Source organism: Heptranchias perlo, chromosome 9 (genome assembly GCF_035084215.1).
Source record: "Heptranchias perlo isolate sHepPer1 chromosome 9, sHepPer1.hap1, whole genome shotgun sequence".
In the NCBI taxonomy this organism is placed as follows: Eukaryota; Metazoa; Chordata; class Chondrichthyes; order Hexanchiformes; family Hexanchidae; genus Heptranchias; species Heptranchias perlo.
The window spans coordinates 18,363,401-18,383,389 of record NC_090333.1 but is presented as its reverse complement, the minus strand read 5'-3'; the positions used below and the strand labels follow the sequence as shown (position 1 = coordinate 18,383,389).

The following is a 19,989-nucleotide window of genomic DNA, read 5'->3' as shown; positions in this document are numbered from 1 at the left end:
TCAACCTCTCCTCATAGGACAACCCTCTCATTCCAGGAATTAATCTAGTGAACCTTCATTGCACCACCTCCAAGGCAAGTATATCCTTCCTTAGAAAAGGAGACCAAAACTGTACACAGTATTCCAAGTGAGGTCTCACTAAAGCCCTGTACAACTGTAGTAAGACTTCCTTACTCATGTACTCCAACCCCCTTGCAATAAAGGCCAACATGCCATTTGCTTTCCTAATTGCTTGCTGTACCTGCATATTAACTTTTTATGTTTCTTGTACAAGGATACCCAAATCCCTCTGAACACCAACATTTAATAGTTTCTCACCATTTAAGAAATATTCTGTTTTTCTATTCTTCCTACCAAAGTGAATAACCTCACATTTCCCTACATTATACTCCATCTGCCGCCTTCTTGTCCACTCACTTAATCTGTCTACATCCCTGTGCATCCTCCTCACAGCTTACTTTTCCACCTGGCTTTGTACCGTCAGCAAACGTGGATACATTCTGGATGCAAATACCCTCAAAACATTTCAGAAACAACTGGATGCTCCAATGGAGAGACTTTAAGATCTAACAGGATAGATGAATTTAGATGAGCTACATGGCCTCCCTCATCCATAACTATCCTGCGATTTTATTAGGTGAAAGATATACATTAGTTTATCTGCCTATTGCAATCAGAGTGTCAATCCCAGTTCTGCATTTCTTTCCACATAATAGTTGATCAAGAAAGTATGCAGAATCTGAAATTAGTTTGAAGTCTACATTGCATCATATTAAGACAAAGTATAACAGAGAACACTCACCGTTTTCCTTTCCATTTTCAGGTCATGAGAATACCTCATGAGTTCTCCATAGACTCTGTGGCCTATTTCTTCAGCAACAACTTCACGTTGGCCTGCATAGTCATTGAGCTCGTTGAGAACTTGAAAGAAGGATTGGCAATAGGAAAATCTGCAGAAAAATACAACAATTAGAATTTGTGCACCCTATGGTCTAGTGGGTCTCCTGTGTATAGAAAGTGGTACCGTTTAATACAACAAAAATTTAAAAGGATCGAAAACAATTCAGTCAAATTTTGTCTCATTATGGTTAATAAGAAGTGTGTATTTCTGGCCACACTTTATTGAATTAACCAACGTCTCCATAAATTGCTAATACAGGAAGGCAGCAACATCAGCCAACAGGAAAACACATTTAAAATTGGGCAACAAACTCCTAAATAGTTGGGATAATCTGCCTATGGACAAAGAATATAGAATAGTCGTGAAATTAGGTAAACAATGGGAAATTAAATTTAACACTGATAAATATTAAATGTAAACACTGGGAAATTGGGTGAAAACTGAGCAACATTAAGTATACAATGAAGAGTATAGAATCAGGGCATGAATGGGGAAGAGAGTTGGGAGCAGTGGCAGACTTGTCACTTTCAATGTCTAGACATTATGGAGAAGCAATTAAAAATGCAATTAGAATGTTGGGATACTTGATCAGAAAAGTAAAGTACAAATCCTTTCTATCACAATGACCACCTACTTCCATTGACATAACATTAGCTGCCTCCACCCATCTGCTCTCAGAGGACATTGTAACCCAGTTGTGTTTGGGAATTGCTGTATTGGTCCTTGAGAAGTTAATGAGTGAATGGCAGGGTAGGTGTGGGAAATGTACAAACATTCTTGACCCATGACATATAGAACCAGCGGCCTCATCTATCACGATCAGGAACAGTGGAACACCCAGTGGGTACGCCACTGCATTGCTTTCACAGGAAACTAGGAATTGTGTGATGAAAAAAGACCAAGGTCCATCTAATTTGTCTTCTACCGTGCTGTTAGTCACATGATACAATGATAATGGAATTGTTGACTAATCATAGCAAACAATCTCCAATTAGTCTACAACAGACCCAGAAATGACATGAGGAAAACCCCAGTGGTGGAGCGCTTTGGGAACCATAGGTTCAAAGTTACCTTTTTCTACCCAAACATTCCACAATTACCACATCACGTCTCAAATTACTCATTTACTGTATCCCAAAATGTTATTTTCTGAAGGAAATCTATCTAATTTGCATTTGATTGAGTGACCCTCTTCTGAGTGTCGAAACAGCTTTGCATCCTGAAAATTATTGATTTCCGACACTAACAGGAGTGTGGATGGCAAGACTGGCACAAAAAAACTGCCAACACAGTGTCATGTCAGGACCAAAGGTTATGTCATTACCAGGGTCCTCTATGACATTAATAACCAGCCCAAAATGCGGTGGGAATAATTTGTAATAATGTCATAAATCCAGCAATTTCACGATTCCTATTAAGTTCAATGGGGAGCCTCACAGAGAGAACAAACTTTTAAATCGGCTTTGACGAGGCTGACAGCGAAGTGATGCAAATCATCCAGCAATTTGTGGAGGACTGGAACTCATGGCATATCTCTGACACTGCAAGTTGCTGGATATTTTACAAATTAATAATGGTATGCGATGTTAATGCATCATTCTAATGGCGCAACTTCCCAGCAATTTCTGGTCCAATCAATCTATAAAATGAACACAGTACCGGGGGAGTGTTGCTGTATGGAACTCGGCAAACCTTTTCTTCCTTTCAGAGGCCATTTTAAATATAAAACTGAAGCATGTGGATTATAGAGCCAAATCATCTAAATGAGGATGCTTTCAAATTCATTTGATCACTGGCTCATGATCTGGCAAACAGATGAAGCTGGCTTGTGTATCCCTCACTAAAAGCGTTCAACTGGCAGTCTGGTCTGCAATTCAAATATTATTTTCTTTACAGCAGAGAGCCTAGCCAAGTTCCTAAACTGAGGGGCCAAGTAGAATTGATATATGGGCCAGTTTAGCTTAGACTAAAGAATCAGATATAGATACAGTGTGTCTGTTTAGCCGCCAGGGACAGACACAGGGGACGCTAAATTGGGCAGCGTAGCGCCCGTTGTTTCGGCGCTACACGGCCTCGCTGACATCCAAAATGACATCTTGGATATGCATGCATGTTTCCAGCGTGACATGCTCCGGACGCCATCTTGGTATAGAAGTTAGCGCGTGAGTAAATACCGAACGCTGGAAGCATGTAAAGTAGGGAGAAAATGCGTGCAACGCTGATTTAAAGTGACAGACACCATTTTGGACCTTAACGCTCAACTCAACGCACAGTCTTAACCCCGACCATCTAAATGTGTCTTAGTGCCTGAAGGACCCCCCACCAGCGCTATTTAAAGGGGCCATGCAGGTGTTGCAGGCTAGTTGCTGGATTATTGCTTCTGGCTGCTGGTGGAGTAGGCAGTGTTTGTTGAAGCTCCCTATTCTTACTGAGAGTTCCTAGACTACATTTGAGAGTGGTTTGACAGGTACTGCCTTATGGTTCGGAAAGTTACAACCATGGTTGAACGACATTCCTGGCAACCATGGGCGGTCTGCTGGATCTCCCACTGGGCATTGAGCATGTCTAGGGGCATGCAGAGAGGCCACGCATAGCAGGTCAAGCTGCGAGGAGACAGAGGAACGAGGAGGCACAGGGCACTGAGCAGGAGGCCCTACCCAATGAGGGCCATCGGGGACCAATTCTCTTACCTCAACATGACCGAGGAGGATTGCATGCGACACATGATGTTCACCAAGGAAGCAGTGACTGAGATCTGTCAACTGGTGCGGCCACAATTGCAGCCTCAGAGCAGGGCAAGAACAGCATTGCCTGCGGCTATGAAGGTCACCGTGGCGCTGAATTTCTATGACTCAGGATCATTTCAGGCTTCTGCTGGCGACGTGCAACATCTCGCAGTATGCAGTGCACTGCTGCATAAGGGAGGTCACAGGCGCACTGTACCAGATGAGGAACAGATTCACCACCTTCCGTCTCCACAGAAACAAGCAGAACAAGCGAGCACTTGTTCGCTCGCATTGCTGGCTTCACCATGGCGCAGGGTGCCATTGACTGCATTCATATTGCCCCACATATCAACTCAGCCATCTTGGTCAACCAAAAGGGCTTCCACTCTCTCAACGTGCAATTGGTGTGCGACCATTCACGTCGAATCATGGAAGTCGATGCCCGCTACCCTGGGAGCAGTCACGATGCCTTCGTCATGCGGCAGTCCAACGTGCCAGCTATCTTTCACCCGTCTCGGCAAGTCAAAGGCTGGCTACAGGGCAACAAAGGCTATCCCCTCATGACACCAGTCAGGAACCCACCCACACGTGCCCAGCAGGCCTATAATGAGAGCCACGCTACCACACGCAACATCGTGGAGCACATCATAGGCCTCCTCAAACAATGCTTCCACAGCCTGGACCGGTCTGGAGGAGCCCTGCAGTACTCCCCTGAGCGGGTGGGCAGATTCGTGGTGGTATGCTGCATGCTGCACAACCTCGCCATCATGAGGGACCAGCCTTTGCCACCAATGGTTAGAGAAGACCTTGAGCCAGAGATGGAGGAAGAAGCGGCAGAGGAGTCGGAAGAGGAAGTGGAGGAAGACGCAAGGGTACAACAGGAACCCCCCGCCTTGTCTGCAAGGGGTCTGCGTGCTCGCCTGATCAGTGCCTGCTATCAGTAATTAATGTGAACTACATCCCCCAACTCACCAACCGTCCTACACTCCCCACCTTTCTGCTCCCACAAGACAATCAAATCACCCTCCATCTGATTACACATTGGTGTTCCTCTCAGCTCATTGCATAAATAAAAACCACCACCAAATGCAAAATCAAAGTCTCATTTATCAATGAATAAATGAAATTATGCAAACAAAGCAGAACTATTCACCCGTGTGCATTTCCTTCAGTGCCTTTTGTTCGTGTGCCTTTACCTATCCTAGTGCTCCTACGAGGTGCTTCCCCAGTGGCTGGAGCATGGGTGGTGGGAGGCTGCTGGCCTTCAACGGAGGAGCGTGTAGACAGCCTTCTTGGAGGATGACGTTGAGCAGTTCTGGGCCAGGAGGGCCCGGCTTCAGACTACACCATCACAGCATGGGCTGCAGCAGTCTGGCCTGGCTGGCCAATAAGCAACAACAGGGGCACAGGCGGAGTGGCAGGGTGGGAGCAGGAAGGCTGACGTCCCGAGAGAGGACAGCAGGTCCGACTACCATGGCGCCACTGCCACTCTCCCAGGGCGGTATGGCAGTCATGCATGGAATCATGGTGGGTTCCACAGGTGTGCTGATGGAGGTGACCACCCCTTCCATGTTGGAAAGGATGGGCTCCAAGCTCTGCGCAAAGCCCTGTGCCAAGTTGGAGCTGGACTCCTCCATGCCCCTTCTCATTGTGCGCAGGCTTTCTGGCAGGCTTTCCAGTGCCCCAAACATTTGGTGGTGTACGCCCATCAGCCGTCTTCTGTAGCCTGGCCCATCGAAGTTCCCATCTGACTCCTCTGCAGCAGAACTAGTGAGCAACCTCGCCCTCCGGTGAGCTGGTACCTGTGGTATCCGTTCCCCCCGCCCCAGCTCCTGCACTCTTGTGCTCGGTGTCTCACCACGTGCAGATCCCTCCTCTAACAATAGCCTCTAAAGGACACGCAGTGTCAGTCTCTGAGCTGGTGGAAGCAAGTGTCAGATCAAATGATGGCTTCAATGTCCCCCCCCCCCCCCCCCACCTCAGACGTTGTGGCCACATGTTCTTGGGTATCTGCAATGACAAAAGGAAACAGGTTGAGTTGTGGAGTGGGGAGAGGAGCAAGTAAGACATGTATGCTGACAGCATCTGTGGCACGTGAGTCAGAAAAGATTAAGGGAGGAGGAAGATGTGGAAAAGGAGAAGGAGTATTAGATATGCAGAGACCCCCTTCATCGGGACCTCCAGCGCGGCATGATGTCACGTCTGCAGTGATGGTCCGCCCAACGATCCAAAGCACTGTCTCCTCTAGGAGGGTGAGGATGCACAAGCGTGCCAGTCCATCCTCAGGTCCCTCCTGCCCTCCTGTTATGTGCCACCTTCTTCTGCAAGACAGAGGACAGTGTGTCAGTGAGTATCCTGCAAGGTGTGTGGGTGATGTGCCTGTCGTGGTCGAATAGCTGCCAGTTTGTGTGACCTGTGAATGGTGGTTGTGTGGCCTGCAAGTGTGGTACTACCTGCGGGTGAGGTACAGCATTTGTTGGTGGGTGGGTGACGGGGAGTGTGATGTGTGGAGCAGTGGTGCAGTTGGTAGGATGTGCCACTTGACACTTGCATTCACTCACCTTGACCACTCAAGTCAAATCACTGAACTTCTTTTGGCACTGCATCCACGTGCATGGTGCAATGCTCCTGGCATTGACTTCCTGCGTCACAGCCTGCCAATGCCTGCAGAGCTGCAGTCTGGAGGGTCTCCTGCCACCCTGCAAATACATGTTGGCCCTCCTTTCGTCCACCCCTTCCACCAGGGCCTCCTCATGGCACTATTCAAAGAAAAGCAGGGGAGTTCTCCCTGTGTCCTGGCCAATATTTATCCCTCAACCAACATCACTAAAACAGATTATCTGGTTATTATCTCATTTCTGTTTGTGGGACCTTACTGTGCGCAAATTGGTTGCCACATTTCCTACAGTTACAACAGTTACTACACTTCAAAAGTACTTAATTGGCTGCAAACCTCAGGGGCATCCTGAGGTTGTAAACGGCACTATATAAATGAAAGTTAGTTTTTTCTTCCTCTAGCTGCAGCTCAACTTACGACAAGATCTCTGCATTCCCATTAAAACTAGTTCTTTTCATAAGACCTACACAAGGCTTTAGTTTTCCAAAAAAACAAACTCTAAATCCTGAGATCCAATTTAAAGAGGAATTTAATTATTTGGTTGCCTTGAAGTAGTGGCCTTGGTCAGAGGCCTTTAAGGAGGCGGAATCTTCAGTTGCATGTTTTTTGAATTGTCAGCTTTTATGGGTCTAAGTCAGCTTTTTTGAAGCTGTTCGTTGTTTTTCTGGGTTTTTTAGGTTGGCACGTATTCATGCAATTATATTCAAGGCTGCTTTAGTGTTCAGTTTCTTGGGGACTTGCAAAGGATCCAACTCTATATTAATTTATATTATCTGAGATCCAGTAGTTTTACCGGTCTCTGTGATCTATTGGTTTGCCTTGTAATAAAACCATTTTTCCCTGAGGTCTGCCAGACAAAATCTGCGTCTGCGTGGATCACTAAACTTCATATGGTATCAGAAGTCTGGTAATATATTCACTAATAACAAAATGAAATGCAGTGAGAACCAAGTAAACTATAAATCCAAGTTGAAATGTTCTCAGTAAGTGAGAAAATATAAGTCAGTGCAAACATCAAGCAACCACCTGTACTGCAGATGGAAACATTATCAAAATGTTCCAAAGTGAGAGTTAAGTGACAAGCTAAATTATGTGAGAGTGATATTACTGTAGCTCCTCCAGTGAAATTTAATTTCTCCATATCTCAAGAATGGTCAAACTGGTAGAAACATAGAAACATAAAAAATAGGAGCAGGAGTAGGCCATTCGGCCCTTCAAGCCTGCTCCGTCATTCAATATGATCATGGCTGATCCTCTATCTCAATACAATATTCCCGCGCTCTCCCCATACTCCTTGATGCCTTTTGTGTCTAGAAATCTATCCAGCTCCTTCTTAAATATATTCAGTGACTTGGCCTCCACAGCCTTCTGTGGTAGAGAATTCCACAGGTTCACCACCCTCTGAGTGAAGAAATTTCTCCTCATCTCAGTCCTAAATGTCCTACCCCATACCCTGAGACTGTGACCCCTCTTTCAGGAACTCCCCAGCAAGGGAAAACATCCTCCCTGCATCCAGTCTGTCTGGCCCTGTCAGAATTTTATATGTTTCAATGAGATGCCCGCTCATTCTTCTAAACTCGAGTGAATACAGGCCGAGTCGACCCAATCTCTCCTCATACGACAGTCCTGCCATCCCAGGAATCAGTTTGGTGAACCTTCGCTGCACTCCCTCTATGGCATGTATATCCTCTCTTAGGTAAGGAGACCAAAACTGCACAGAATACTCCAGGTGTAGTCTCACCAAGGCCCTGTATAACTGCACTAAAACATCCTTGCTACTGTACTCAAACTCTCTTGCAATGAAGGCCAACATACCATTTGCCTTCCTAACTGCTTGCTGCACCTGCATGTTTGCTTTCAGTGACTGGTGTACAAGGTCTTTGTACATCAACATTTCCCAATCTATCACCATTTAAATAGTACTGCCTTTCTGTTTTTCTTTCCGAAGTGGATAACTTCACACCTACTCTTTGTTTCCTGTCTGTTAACCAATTTTCAATCCACGCCAGTATATTACCCCCAATCCCATGTGCTTTAATTTTGCACACTAACCTCTTATGTAGTGTGCAAAATTAAAGGCCTTCTGACAATCTAAATAAACCACATCCACTGGTTCTCCCTTATCTATTCTACCAGTTACATCCTCAAAAAACTCCAGTAGGTTTGTCAAACATGATTTCCCTTTCATAAATCCATGTTGACTTTGTCTAATCCTGGTGATATTTTCTAAGTGTCCTGTTATCACATCCTTTATAATGGACTCTGGCATTTTCCCTACTACTGATGTTAGGCTAACTGGTCTGTAGTTCCCTGTTCTCTCTCTCCCTCCTTTTTTAAATAATGGGGTTACATTTGCCACCCTCCAATCTGCAGGAACTGTTCCATAATCTAGAATTTTGGAAGATGACAACTAATGCATCCACTATTTCTATGGCTACCTCTTTTAGTACTCTGGGATGCAGATTATCAGGCCCTGGGGATTTATCGGCTTTCAGTCCCATTAATTTCTCCAGCACTATTTTTTTTTACTAATACGAATTTCCTTTAATTCCTCCTTCTCACTAGTCCCTTGGTTCCCTAGCATTTCTGGAAAGTTATTTGTGTCCTCTTCCGAAGACAGAACCAAAGTATTTGTTTAATTGCTCTGCCATTTCCTTGTTCCCCATTATAAATTCTCCCATTTTTGACTGTAAGGGACCTACATTTGTCTTCACTAATCTTTTTCTTTTTACATACTTGTAGAAGCTTTTACAGTCCACTTTTTTGTTCCTTGCAAGTTTACTCTCATGCGCTGTTTTTCCCCTCTTAAATCAATCTCTTGGTCCTATTTTGCTGAATTCTAAACTGCTCCCAATCCTCAGGCTTGCTACTTTTTCTGGCAACTTTATATAACTCCTCTTTGGATCTAATACTATCCTTAATTTCTTTTGCTAGCCATGGAGATTGAAACACTACAGAATTTTGTCAGGACTAGTTGAACCTGCTGATTTACTGTATGGGTGATAAAGCAGAGGATATTCTGGCATTATTCAACCTGACAGATGAGGAAAGTAAAAAGCATTATCCAGCAAAGGGAAACTTGGTGGGGAATTCATCAAGAAAAATGTGATATATGAAAGGGTAAAAATCTCATGAAAGGCAGCAGCATACAGAGAGAGCCTGCAGAGCATTTTGATTAGCTGAATGCTGGGAGTACAGACGAGTTGTGTCCAAAGAAGAAATGATCAGAGACCTACTAGCAGTGGAAATACTAGATAAGGCCTTGAATGAATGTTTGCAGTTAAATGCGAATCTGACATTAAAGATGGCAGTGATGAAGATAGAATCATAGAATCCTACAGCGCAAAGGAGGCCATTCAGTCCATCATGCCTGTGTTGGGATACATCAGAAAAAAGCTACAAAGCAGCAAATGTCATTGCTGAAAGCAGGTGATCGATGAGCACCGCAAGCCACAACATCTATAGATGCAATCCAACATAGACAAAATGGAGGTGTCACGTTTAGCAGCAGTAAAATCAGCTTTAAGCTCAACAATGGTGCTCAAATTAATGTCATAACACAGGAACAGTACAAGAAAATGCAGCTCAAGAACATGACATTAGAGCCATTGCCTATTAAAATGGTACCATTCATTAAACACAAAAGGTGGACGAAATAAACTTGCGGTGACCCATTTGGGAAAATGAATATGTCTCGATAATTCAAATGGCGAACCATGACATTAAGGTGATTCTTGGTAAGAATTCTTGTGTGGTAAAAGACTTGGTAACAAGAACTATGAAAACAGACCAAGTTACTAATACTTTACCTATGAATATACTCAGAGTACAGTGATATGACTGATGTTTTCTGTTACATGCTGGGTGACTATAAAATGAAGTTAAATCCATACACCTCGGAGAGCACCCCTCACGTTACATTGTAGAGAACTGGAGAGTATAGAAAAAACGAGTGTAATCAAAAACGTGACAGATCCAAAACCAGGGTTTTGCTTTGCGATAGTGGTTGATTGGAAAAATTCCAATCAAGTTTGCATATACAACAATCCCAAGGGCTTAAACAAAGCTATCATGAGGGAACACTTACCCAGTGCCAACAGTTGATGAAGACTGCAGTAAGCAAACCACATATTTGACACCGCGCTTAGTCAATGGAGAGTCACATGCATACAATTTGGAATCTCACCAGTACAGGAAGCATCCCAGCAAATACTTCCTGTATTTTGAATTTTTCTTTGAATTTAAAATTAAATTTGTTCAGTTTCTTTAAAACTTAAAAAAAAACAGACTTTTGACGCACCTCCTCTGGCTATGCAAAGTTGCATCAGTGAATCTCCCACTTGGCCAGCCGATCCCCATCGCACCACAACCAGCCCCCCCACCTCGCCAGACATCCTTGTCACGCCCCCCAGTTTGGGAACCTCTGCTACATCATAATGAAGGATTAATATACTTACAGCAGTATATTTCCGTGCTGTATCTATAGTCATTTACAGTTGAGTGTTCAACAAATTAAATGTTTAACTGGAAGAGTGATAAATCAAAAAATTTGAGACACAGCCACGCAATTGAGTTTAGACACTAGTCTATTCAAACTCAAGGAGGAAGATGCAATGGATTGCTCTGTATGATTCTGTAATTTTTTGGTCCATTTGTTTTACCTGTCACTGTGATCTATTAGTTTTCTTTGTAATAAAACCAGGCCTGCCAGGTAAGTTTGTGTGCATCAGTAACCTTATCAGGCTATCAGTTATGTTGAAGCTGCTGGCCAGCTTTTATTAGTTTCCTAGATTGGTATACAAGAAAGCTCACAAGAAGGGTGAATAGGAAAGTTCAGATAAGAGACAATAAATTAAAAAAAACCCCAAAGAATAATGTATCTAGGGCCTAGATTTCAACTTCCAGCATGTTTCTGAAATGATGGCGAGTTAATTTCCCATTGGTGCAAGGCTGGGAATAGGTCTCCAGCTCACTGATCCACTCTCTTAGCGGGGATGTCTGCTGTTTGAGGAGAAAGGGGAAAGGAAGCAAATACAAAAAAATTGTCTGTAAAAAAAAACTTGTTAAGCAATCTATAAGGCAGTCATGATGTGGAGATGCCGGTGATGGACTGGGGTTGACAATTGTAAACAATTTTACAACACCAAGTTATAGTCCAGCAATTTTATTTTAAATTCACAAGCTTTCGGAGACTTCCTCCTTCCTCAGGTAAATGTTCAGGAGCTCCTTGAAGCCTACGCATTTATACATATAGAACAATACATGGTGTTTACAGACTGCCCCTGCAACTGCCCGTTGCCAAGGCAATCACCGTGTTCAGACAGAGAGGTGTCACCTGCAGAACCCCCGAATACACATTCAACAAAAAAACAAACAGGGAAAAAAAAAAGAGAAAAAAAACAGAGAGAGGCAGAAACATCCGGAAGGCAGAGAGAGCCAGCAAATGACCCATTATATTAAAAACAGATAACATTTGTTCGCTGGTGGGGTAACGTGTAGCGTGACATGAACCCAAGATCCCGGTTGAGGCCGTCCTCATGGGTGCGGAACTTGGCTATCAATTTCTGCTCGACGATTTTGCGTTGTCGTGTGTCTCGAAGGCCGCCTTGGAGTACGCTTACCCGAAGGTCGGTGGATGAATGTCCATGACTGCTGAAGTGTTCCCCGACTGGGAGGGAACCCTCCTGTTTGGCGATTGTTGCGCGGTGTCCGTTCATCCGTTGTCGCAGCGTCTGCATGGTCTCGCCAATGTACCATGCTCTGGGGCATCCTTTCCTGCAACGTATGAGGTAGACAACGTTGGCCGAGTCACAGGAGTATGAACCATGCACCTGGTGGGTGGTGTCCTCTCGTGTGATGGTGGTATCTGTGTCGATGATCTGGCATGTCTTGCAGAGGTTACCGTGGCAGGGTTGTGTGGCGTCGTGGACGCTGTTCTCTTGAAAGCTAAGTAATTTGCTGCGAACGATGGTCTGTTTGAGGTCGGGTGGCTGTTTAAAGGCGAGTAGTGGAGGTGTGGGGATGGCCATAGCGAGGTGTTCGTCCTCATTGATGACATGTTGAAGGCTGCGGAGAACATGGCGTAGTTTCTCCGCTCCGGGGAAGTACTGGACGACAAAGGGTACTCTGTTGGTTGCGTCCCGTGTTAGTCTCCTGAGGAGGTCTATGCGATTTTTTGCTGTGGCCCGTCGGAACTGTCGATCGATGAGTCGAGCGTCATATCCCGTTCTTACTAGGGCGTCTTTCAGCGTCTGTAGGTGTCCATCGCGTTCCTCCTCGTCTGAGCAGACCCTGTGTATTCGCAGGGCCTGTCCATAGGGGATGGCCTCTTTGACGTGGTTAGGGTGGAAGCTGGAAAAGTGGAGCATCGTGAGGTTGTCCGTGGGCTTGCGGTAGAGTGAGGTGCTGAGGTGCCCGTCTTTGATGGAGATTCGTGTGTCCAAGAAAGGAACTGATTCTGAGGAGTAGTCCATGGTGAGCTTGATGGTGGGATGGAACTTGTTGATGTTATCGTGTAGTCTCTTTAGTGATTCCTTGCCGTGGGTCCATAGAAAGAAAATGTCGTCGATGTATCTGGTGTATAGTGTTGGTTGGAGGTCTTGTGCAGTGAAGAAGTCCTGCTCGAACTTGTGCATGAAAATGTTGGCGTATTGGGGTGCGAATTTGGTCCCCATGGCTGTTCCGTGTGTTTGGGTAAAGAACTGGTTATCGAAGGTGAAGACATTGTGATCCAGGATGAAGCGGATGAGTTGTAGGATGGCTTCCGGAGATTTGCTGTTGTTGGTGTTGAGTATTGATGCTGTCGCAGCGATGCCGTCATCGTGGGGGATACTGGTGTATAGTGCCGAGACGTCCATCGTGGTGAGAAGTGTTCCTGGTTCAACTGGTCTGTGGGTACTGAGTTTTTGTAGGAAGTCTGTAGTGTCGCGTCAGAAGCTGGGGGTTCCCTGTACGATGGGTTTCAGGATGCCCTCGATGTATCCAGAGAGGTTCTCACACAGGGTTCCGTTGCCTGATATGATGGGACGTCCGGGTGTGTTGGCTTTGTGTATCTTTGGGAGGCAGTAGAAGTCTCCCACGCGGGGATTACGTGGGATGAGAGTGCGTAGGATGCTTTGAAGGTCTGGATCGAAGGTCTTGATCAGTTTGTTGAGCTGGTGGGTGTGTTCATGAACCCAAGATCCCGGTTGAGGACGGCCTCAACCGGGATCTTGGGTTCATGTCACGCTACACGTTACCCCACCAGCGAACAAATGTTATCTGTTTTTAATATAATGGGTCATTTGCTGGCTCTCTCTGCCTTCCGGATGTTTCTGCCTCTCTCTGTTTTTTTTTCTCTGTTTTTTTTCCCTGTTTGTTTTTTTGTTGAATGTGTATTCGGGGGTTCTGCAGGTGACACCTCTCTGTCTGAACACGGTGATTGCCTTGGCAACGGGCAGTTGCAGGGGCAGTCTGTAAACACCATGTATTGTTCTATATGTATAAATGCGTAGGCTTCAAGGAGCTCCTGAACATTTACCTGAGGAAGGAGGAAGTCTCCGAAAGCTTGTGAATTTAAAATAAAATTGCTGGACTATAACTTGGTGTTGTAAAATTGTTTACAATCTATAAGGCAACATTTTAGAAAATAAAGTCCACATCTAATGTACCAACAATTGTTAATTTTGCTGTATTTATTTAACTTTCTGAAAAGTTTGGAACAAAATGACGCTAGAAGAAAAACCTCAAGATGAGGGGCATATTTACATTACAAGTGTAGTGTCATTTTGATACAAATGATGCAAGAAATTAAGTAAATGCAACAAAGACTATAATCTGCTGGTACATTAGAATTGCAATGTACTTTCTCCATGAACTGCCGAAAAGAATCCTTTACAAACTTTGCTCCAGTCATTTTATTTTAAAACCAACCCCTGCTCAGGCATATTCCACTGGTAATCCTCTGCTACCTCACCAAAGTGGCCATTTTTCACATAGGAGCATGAACAGTAAGTTTCCCCAATGTATATGAGCACAGCATTCCCATGCTGTATTTGAAATGTGCATTCAAGAATCAGCACAATTATTCGCATAGATTCACCTGTGTTGATTCTGTGGAATTGATGAGTTAAAAATAGCGGGTGTCACAAATCACCATCCTTTCCCCCTTCAACAGGCAACAGAATTTTTTTTTTTTGTTCAAAATTCTAGGAAGAATTCCATTTTAAGCAAATAGCCTTAATTTAGTAAGTTTAATGGCTACCCCAAGCCAGATGAATTTCTGAATTACCCAGTGAATACTGAGTTATACAGGCCAGAAGGCCCCAGGATTGATTCCTGGTCTGTTGTGAGCTAGTGAATCTCACCCAGGATTGCAGCTGATGAGCGACAAAAAGTCGCAGTGTGCCTTGGCTGGATAGAATACGTTAGCTAGGGTTCTCGCTGCTGACTGCTACCTTGCTGGATAGTGCAGTACGGACATCAGGTGAAAATAGGATAAGACTAGCACTCATTGCCTACTTCACACAAGGTCACTTAGGTGAGGTACTGGAGAGCTGCTGGCACCCACAGAACTGTAACCCAGGAAGAGTCAGCGCCTTCAAAAGGGAGATGACAGTTGTGAGCAAAAATGGACATAATTTAAGAAATATAAATATGTATAAGTTATCTAATCTACACAGCAAACTTGGGCCATCAAATATGGAATATAGGTCCAAAGCAGTTGGATGACAAAATTGTATAAAATATTTGTCTCGCAATACAGCTCAATATTTCTCTTAAAATCTTACTTTTCTCCTCTTTTGCAGTGTTTTTCTTCTTTACATCTCTACTCCCCCAATCAAGAAGGTTGATCAGGCCACTTGCTCTCAGAGGTGAGGTAGAGCAACCCAGGGTGATAACCTCAAATTTAACCTCCCTCTGCTTTGTGGAAATGTGTCTGGCTTTTGTTTGGCATTCCCAGGACTGTGACTTAAACTTAAATAACAGATGGGCTCCATACAAACATATTTTTAAAAATGCAACTGTGCATTCAAATCACTTGATCACATGTTAAGCCTGTTCTGAATTATGTCCTTACCTGGGTTCTTCATCTTTGCTGGAACGTTTGGGACCATATTTCTTAACAAGATTTCTGTAAATGAAAAAAAAACGTAATATTAGTACATGCTTCATTAGCTGTGACGTACTTTAGGACGTCTGGAAATTTGAAAAATGTTATGCAATGCAAGTCCTAACGGGGTGGCTAAGGGCGAGATACCGTTCGTGTGAAACAAACGGCGGAGTGGCATAAACCAACCAGCAAGTTCTGGAGATTCACAACTCATGCCGTATCTCTTAATCCCCTAAATTTGCTGGTCAATTTGCACATTAATAACGGCGTGCGTTGTTAATACAACATTATTTTTCCAGCAAGATCAGGCCCAATATGTTGTTTTTATTCTGTAATTAACATTTTTTGCATACTTCATCATTATAGAAATGAGGTGGTTGAAATGGTTAGTCCTCAAATGGTTGATTGTTTAAACAATTCACCCAAACCTTTGTTACTTGAATCTATCTTCATGATTAACTGAATGGTTGAGATAGGATTTCCCAGAAAGGGATGCTATGGGGCACCTTTATTTTTCTCTCTACAAAATTTATTATCTTTTTGCCACATTTGAATTCAAGTCAGTTTCTCTTTCACACCAACAAAAACAAAGCCCAATTCATTTGCATAGTGTTGTATCTACAGATGGTAAGTATTCTGTAACTAGGCAACGGTCCACTTTCCAGGACTAATGACTTTATGCAGCCTTGGAAATCTCTACAACTCTGTCCTCTTCGCTTCTCAATCTGTTATCATTTATAGGACTCCTGGGAAACATGTTTTAACTCTTTAAACATTTTTCATCAAACATTCATAACACTGATTTTATCTAAAACAAGAGACAAAACACATTTATTAATTCTTTCCCCATGCTCTGCTAGCTGGCCTCCCAGCCTCCACCTTCCGTACATTTCAGCTCATCCAAAACTCTGCTGGCCATATCCTATCCTGCACCAAGTTCCACTCGCCTATCACCCCCGACTTTGATGGCCTACATTGACTCCTAGTCCCCCCCAACACCTCAAACTTAAAATTCTTATCTTTGTGTTTAAATCCCTCCATGGCCTCACCCCTCCCTATTTCTGTAACCTCCGTCAGCACTACAACCCCCCCCCCAAACTCTCCATGCCTCTGGCCCCAAGCCATTGTACATCTACCCTCTTCCCTTGCCCAACTGTTGGTGACCATGCCTTCAGCCAGCTAGGCTCCATGCTCGAATTCCCTCCATAAACCCCTATGCCTCTCTACTTCCCTCTCCTTCTTTAAGACCATCCTTAAAGACCCACTTCTTTGACTAAGCTTTTGGTCACTCCTGCTAATTTCTCCTTTCTTCCACTCAGTGTCCCTTTTTAGCCCATGCTTCTGTGAAGCACCTTGGGATGTAACCATAACATCTGATACTCCTTAGCTATTGTAGAATGGCAATAAAAGAAGACACCAATTCATTAGAAAATCCTGAGCCCACTAGCCTATCCATTTTAATAAACAATTCATTAGAATTAGTCAGGGTGTGCTCGCAGACAAATTGGTCAGCCTTGCAAAAGCAGGTCTTCAATCTAGGGTGACTGTCATGTCCAAAGGATCTGCTAACCAAGGTTACCTTGACCACCAGAACGATTTACAACATCTGCAGCTTATTCTTCATTAAATTGCAAGCAGTCTGGGGAAACTACCTCCCTCCCATCTCTTTAAGGCTTAGTCACCACCTAACTTCTCCTCCTTTGGCTTGGTGTCAATCATTCTCACACCTCTGTGAAGCATCTTACGATGTTTTACCATGATAAAGGCACTATATAAATACAAGTGGTTGTTTTTGTTCTTGTTGTTGAATTAGACATGGTGAAATTACTGACTAAGTAGAGAGGCAGCCTATCAAAGTATAATTTAAAAGCTACAGTTTGGGACACTGTGCTATTGCAAATTATTTTTTTAAGCGATGGATGAATCCATGATGGACTGCCTCGTTGTGAAGTGATTATGCATGTGGCTAAAACTTGTAATGACTCAGAAAGGGAACTCATTCCTATTGGTAAAGGTATTACACATGTACATGGCTTTGCATATCTCCAGGCATTCTCAAACTGTCACCAACTCCCACAGCCATACTAATTTGATTTTTAAAAATGATTAAAGATATGATGTCCTGATTTTGAGAGGAGATGGCATAATGTATGTTATACTGGACTAGTCAGAAGGTCAAAGCTACAAAAAAGTTAAAAACCTGGATTGGTTCAATAATAACCCCTTTTACCATCACATTAAGTCTCACAACTTTCAAGGTTGATTGAAGGATTCCTACAACTGTGGAATTTGAATATTATTTTCTCCAACATTGAGAATTGGGTGAGTGCACTATTGGTAAAAAAAAATGTACAAAGATGAAAATGAATGTGCTTCCTCATCTACTGTTATCTTTTTTAGGTACTCTCAGTAAACATTTCCACACATCTTCAGGAAACTGAATCGGCCCGTGCCACCCATATTCATTTCGAGTCCCTCAAACTTCCAAGACAGACAGAATAAAGTGTTGGTTTTACCACTGGGTTTCCTAAGGCAGTGGATTTTTTTTAATCTTTCAATGTGGATGAGTGTAGAGCAAGAGCATTCTACATCAGCATTCAATTCACATTCCCTTCTTCTACAGCAGTCCAATCCTGTAATGACCTATAATCTCATCCTATAGTACATAACATAAGAAATAGCAGAAGTAGGCCACACGGCCCCTCGAGCCTGCTCCGCCATTCAATCAGATCATGGCTGATCTTCTAACTCAACTCCACTTTCCTGCCCGATCCCCATATCCCTTGATTCGCCTAGAGTTCAGAAATCTGTCTCTCTCAGCCTTGGATATATTCAATGACTCAGCATCCACAGTCCGCTGGGGTAGAGAATTCCAAAGATTCAAAACCCTCAGTGAAGAAATTCCTCCTCATCTCAGTCTTGAATGGCCGTCCCCATATCCTGCAACTATGCCTCCTAGTTCTAGATTCTCCAGCCATGGGAAACAACCTCTCAGCAACTACCCTGTCAAGCCCCATCATAATCTTATATATTTCAATGAGATCACCTCTCATTCTTCTAAACTCCAGAGAGTATTGGCCCATTCTACTCAACCTCGCCTCATAGGACAATCCTCTCATCCCAGAAATTAATCTAGTGAACCTTCACTGCACCACCTCTAAGGCAAGTGTATCCTTCCTTTGATAAGGAGACCAAAATTGTACACAGTACTCCAGGTGAGGTCTCATCAAAGCCCTGTACAATAGTAAGACTTCCTTACTTTTGTACTACAACCCCCTTGCAATAAAGGCCAACATCCCATTTGCTTTCCTAATTGCTTGATGTACCTGCATGCTAACTTTGTGTTTCTTGTACGAGGACACCAAAGTCTCTCTGAACACCAACATTTAATAGTTTCTCACCATTTAGAAAATATTCTGCTTTTCTATTCTTCCTACCAAAGTGAATAACCTCACATTTCCCCACATTATACTCCATCTGCCACCTTCTTGCCCATTCACTTAACGTGTCTATATCCCTTTGCAGACTATTGGGGGTGATTTTAAACCCCATGAACGGGAGGGTTGGGGGCACGTGGGAGTTGAAAATAGTTGTTTTTTGGGTCATGACCACAACCCGGCTTCATTGCCAGGAATGTAAAGTCTGAAAACGTTGCAGTTGTGACCCAAAAAAACCCAACTATTTTCAACTCCCACTTGCCCCCAACCCACCCGACCTTGGGGTTTAAAATCACCCCCTTTGTGTCCTCCTCACAGCTTACTTTCCCACCTAGCTTTGTATCGTCAGCAAACTTCGATGAAGGGACCAAGTGTAATATATCCAAGTCATTAATGTAGATTGTAAATAGTTGAGGCCCAAGCACGATCCTTGTGGCACCCCACTAGTTACAGCCTGCAAGCCTGAAAATGATCTGTTTTCTGTCCGTTAACCAACCCTCTATCCATGCTAATATATTACCCCCAACCCCATAACAACCTTTTATGTGGCACCTTATCGAATGCCTTTTGAAAATCCAAATATACGCATCCACTGGTTCCCCTTTATCTACTCTGCTAGTTACAGCCTCGAAGAACTCTAATAAATTTGTCAAACACGAATTCCCTTTCATAAATCACGTTGACTCTGCCTAATCATTTTATGATTTTCTTAATGCCTTGTTACCAGTTCCTTTATCATGGATTCCAGCATTTTCCCAATGACTGATGTCAGGCTAACTGGCCTGTAGTTCCCTGTTTTCTCTCTTCCTCCTTTCCTAAATAGCAGGGTTACATTTGTTACCTTCCAATCCGCTGGGACCGTTCTAGAATCTAGGAAATTTTGGAAGATCATAACCAATGCATTCACTGTCTCTGCAGCCACCTCTTTTAGAACCCTCAGATGCAGGCTATCAGTTCCCGGGGATTTATCGGCTTTTAGTCCCATTAGTTTCTCAAGTACTTTTTCTCTGCTGATATTAATTACTTTAAGTTCCATCAGTGAAGACGTTGTGGGAGATTTATTGTTTTTCAGTATCTGAGTGGTCCTTTCTCCAAACTCATTTCTAGGGCACAAATCTCACTTTGGAGGGAAGTGGCTTCTGGGATTGTATGAAAATGCATTTAAACACTTCTCCCAACTCCTGGGCCAGGACTCTATTCTAGCTTGCTCTCCCTTT

The 19,989-nt window shown here is 43.7% G+C and overlaps 1 protein-coding gene across 3 annotated transcripts in view; it reads right to left on the bottom strand.

Moving 5' to 3' along the window:
• fnbp1l (formin binding protein 1-like) overlaps nt 1–19,989 on the bottom strand; it is a 155,704-nt gene that overhangs the window by 59,735 nt on the left and 75,980 nt on the right. For all 3 annotated transcript variants that reach the window (XM_067989944.1, XM_067989941.1, XM_067989943.1), the window contains exons 3-4: nt 15,303–15,356; nt 803–950 (exon numbers count right to left, since the gene is read on the bottom strand). In XM_067989944.1, the coding sequence (XP_067846045.1) occupies nt 803–950; nt 15,303–15,356 (202 nt within the window). The remainder of the gene's footprint in view (nt 1–802; nt 951–15,302; nt 15,357–19,989) is intronic.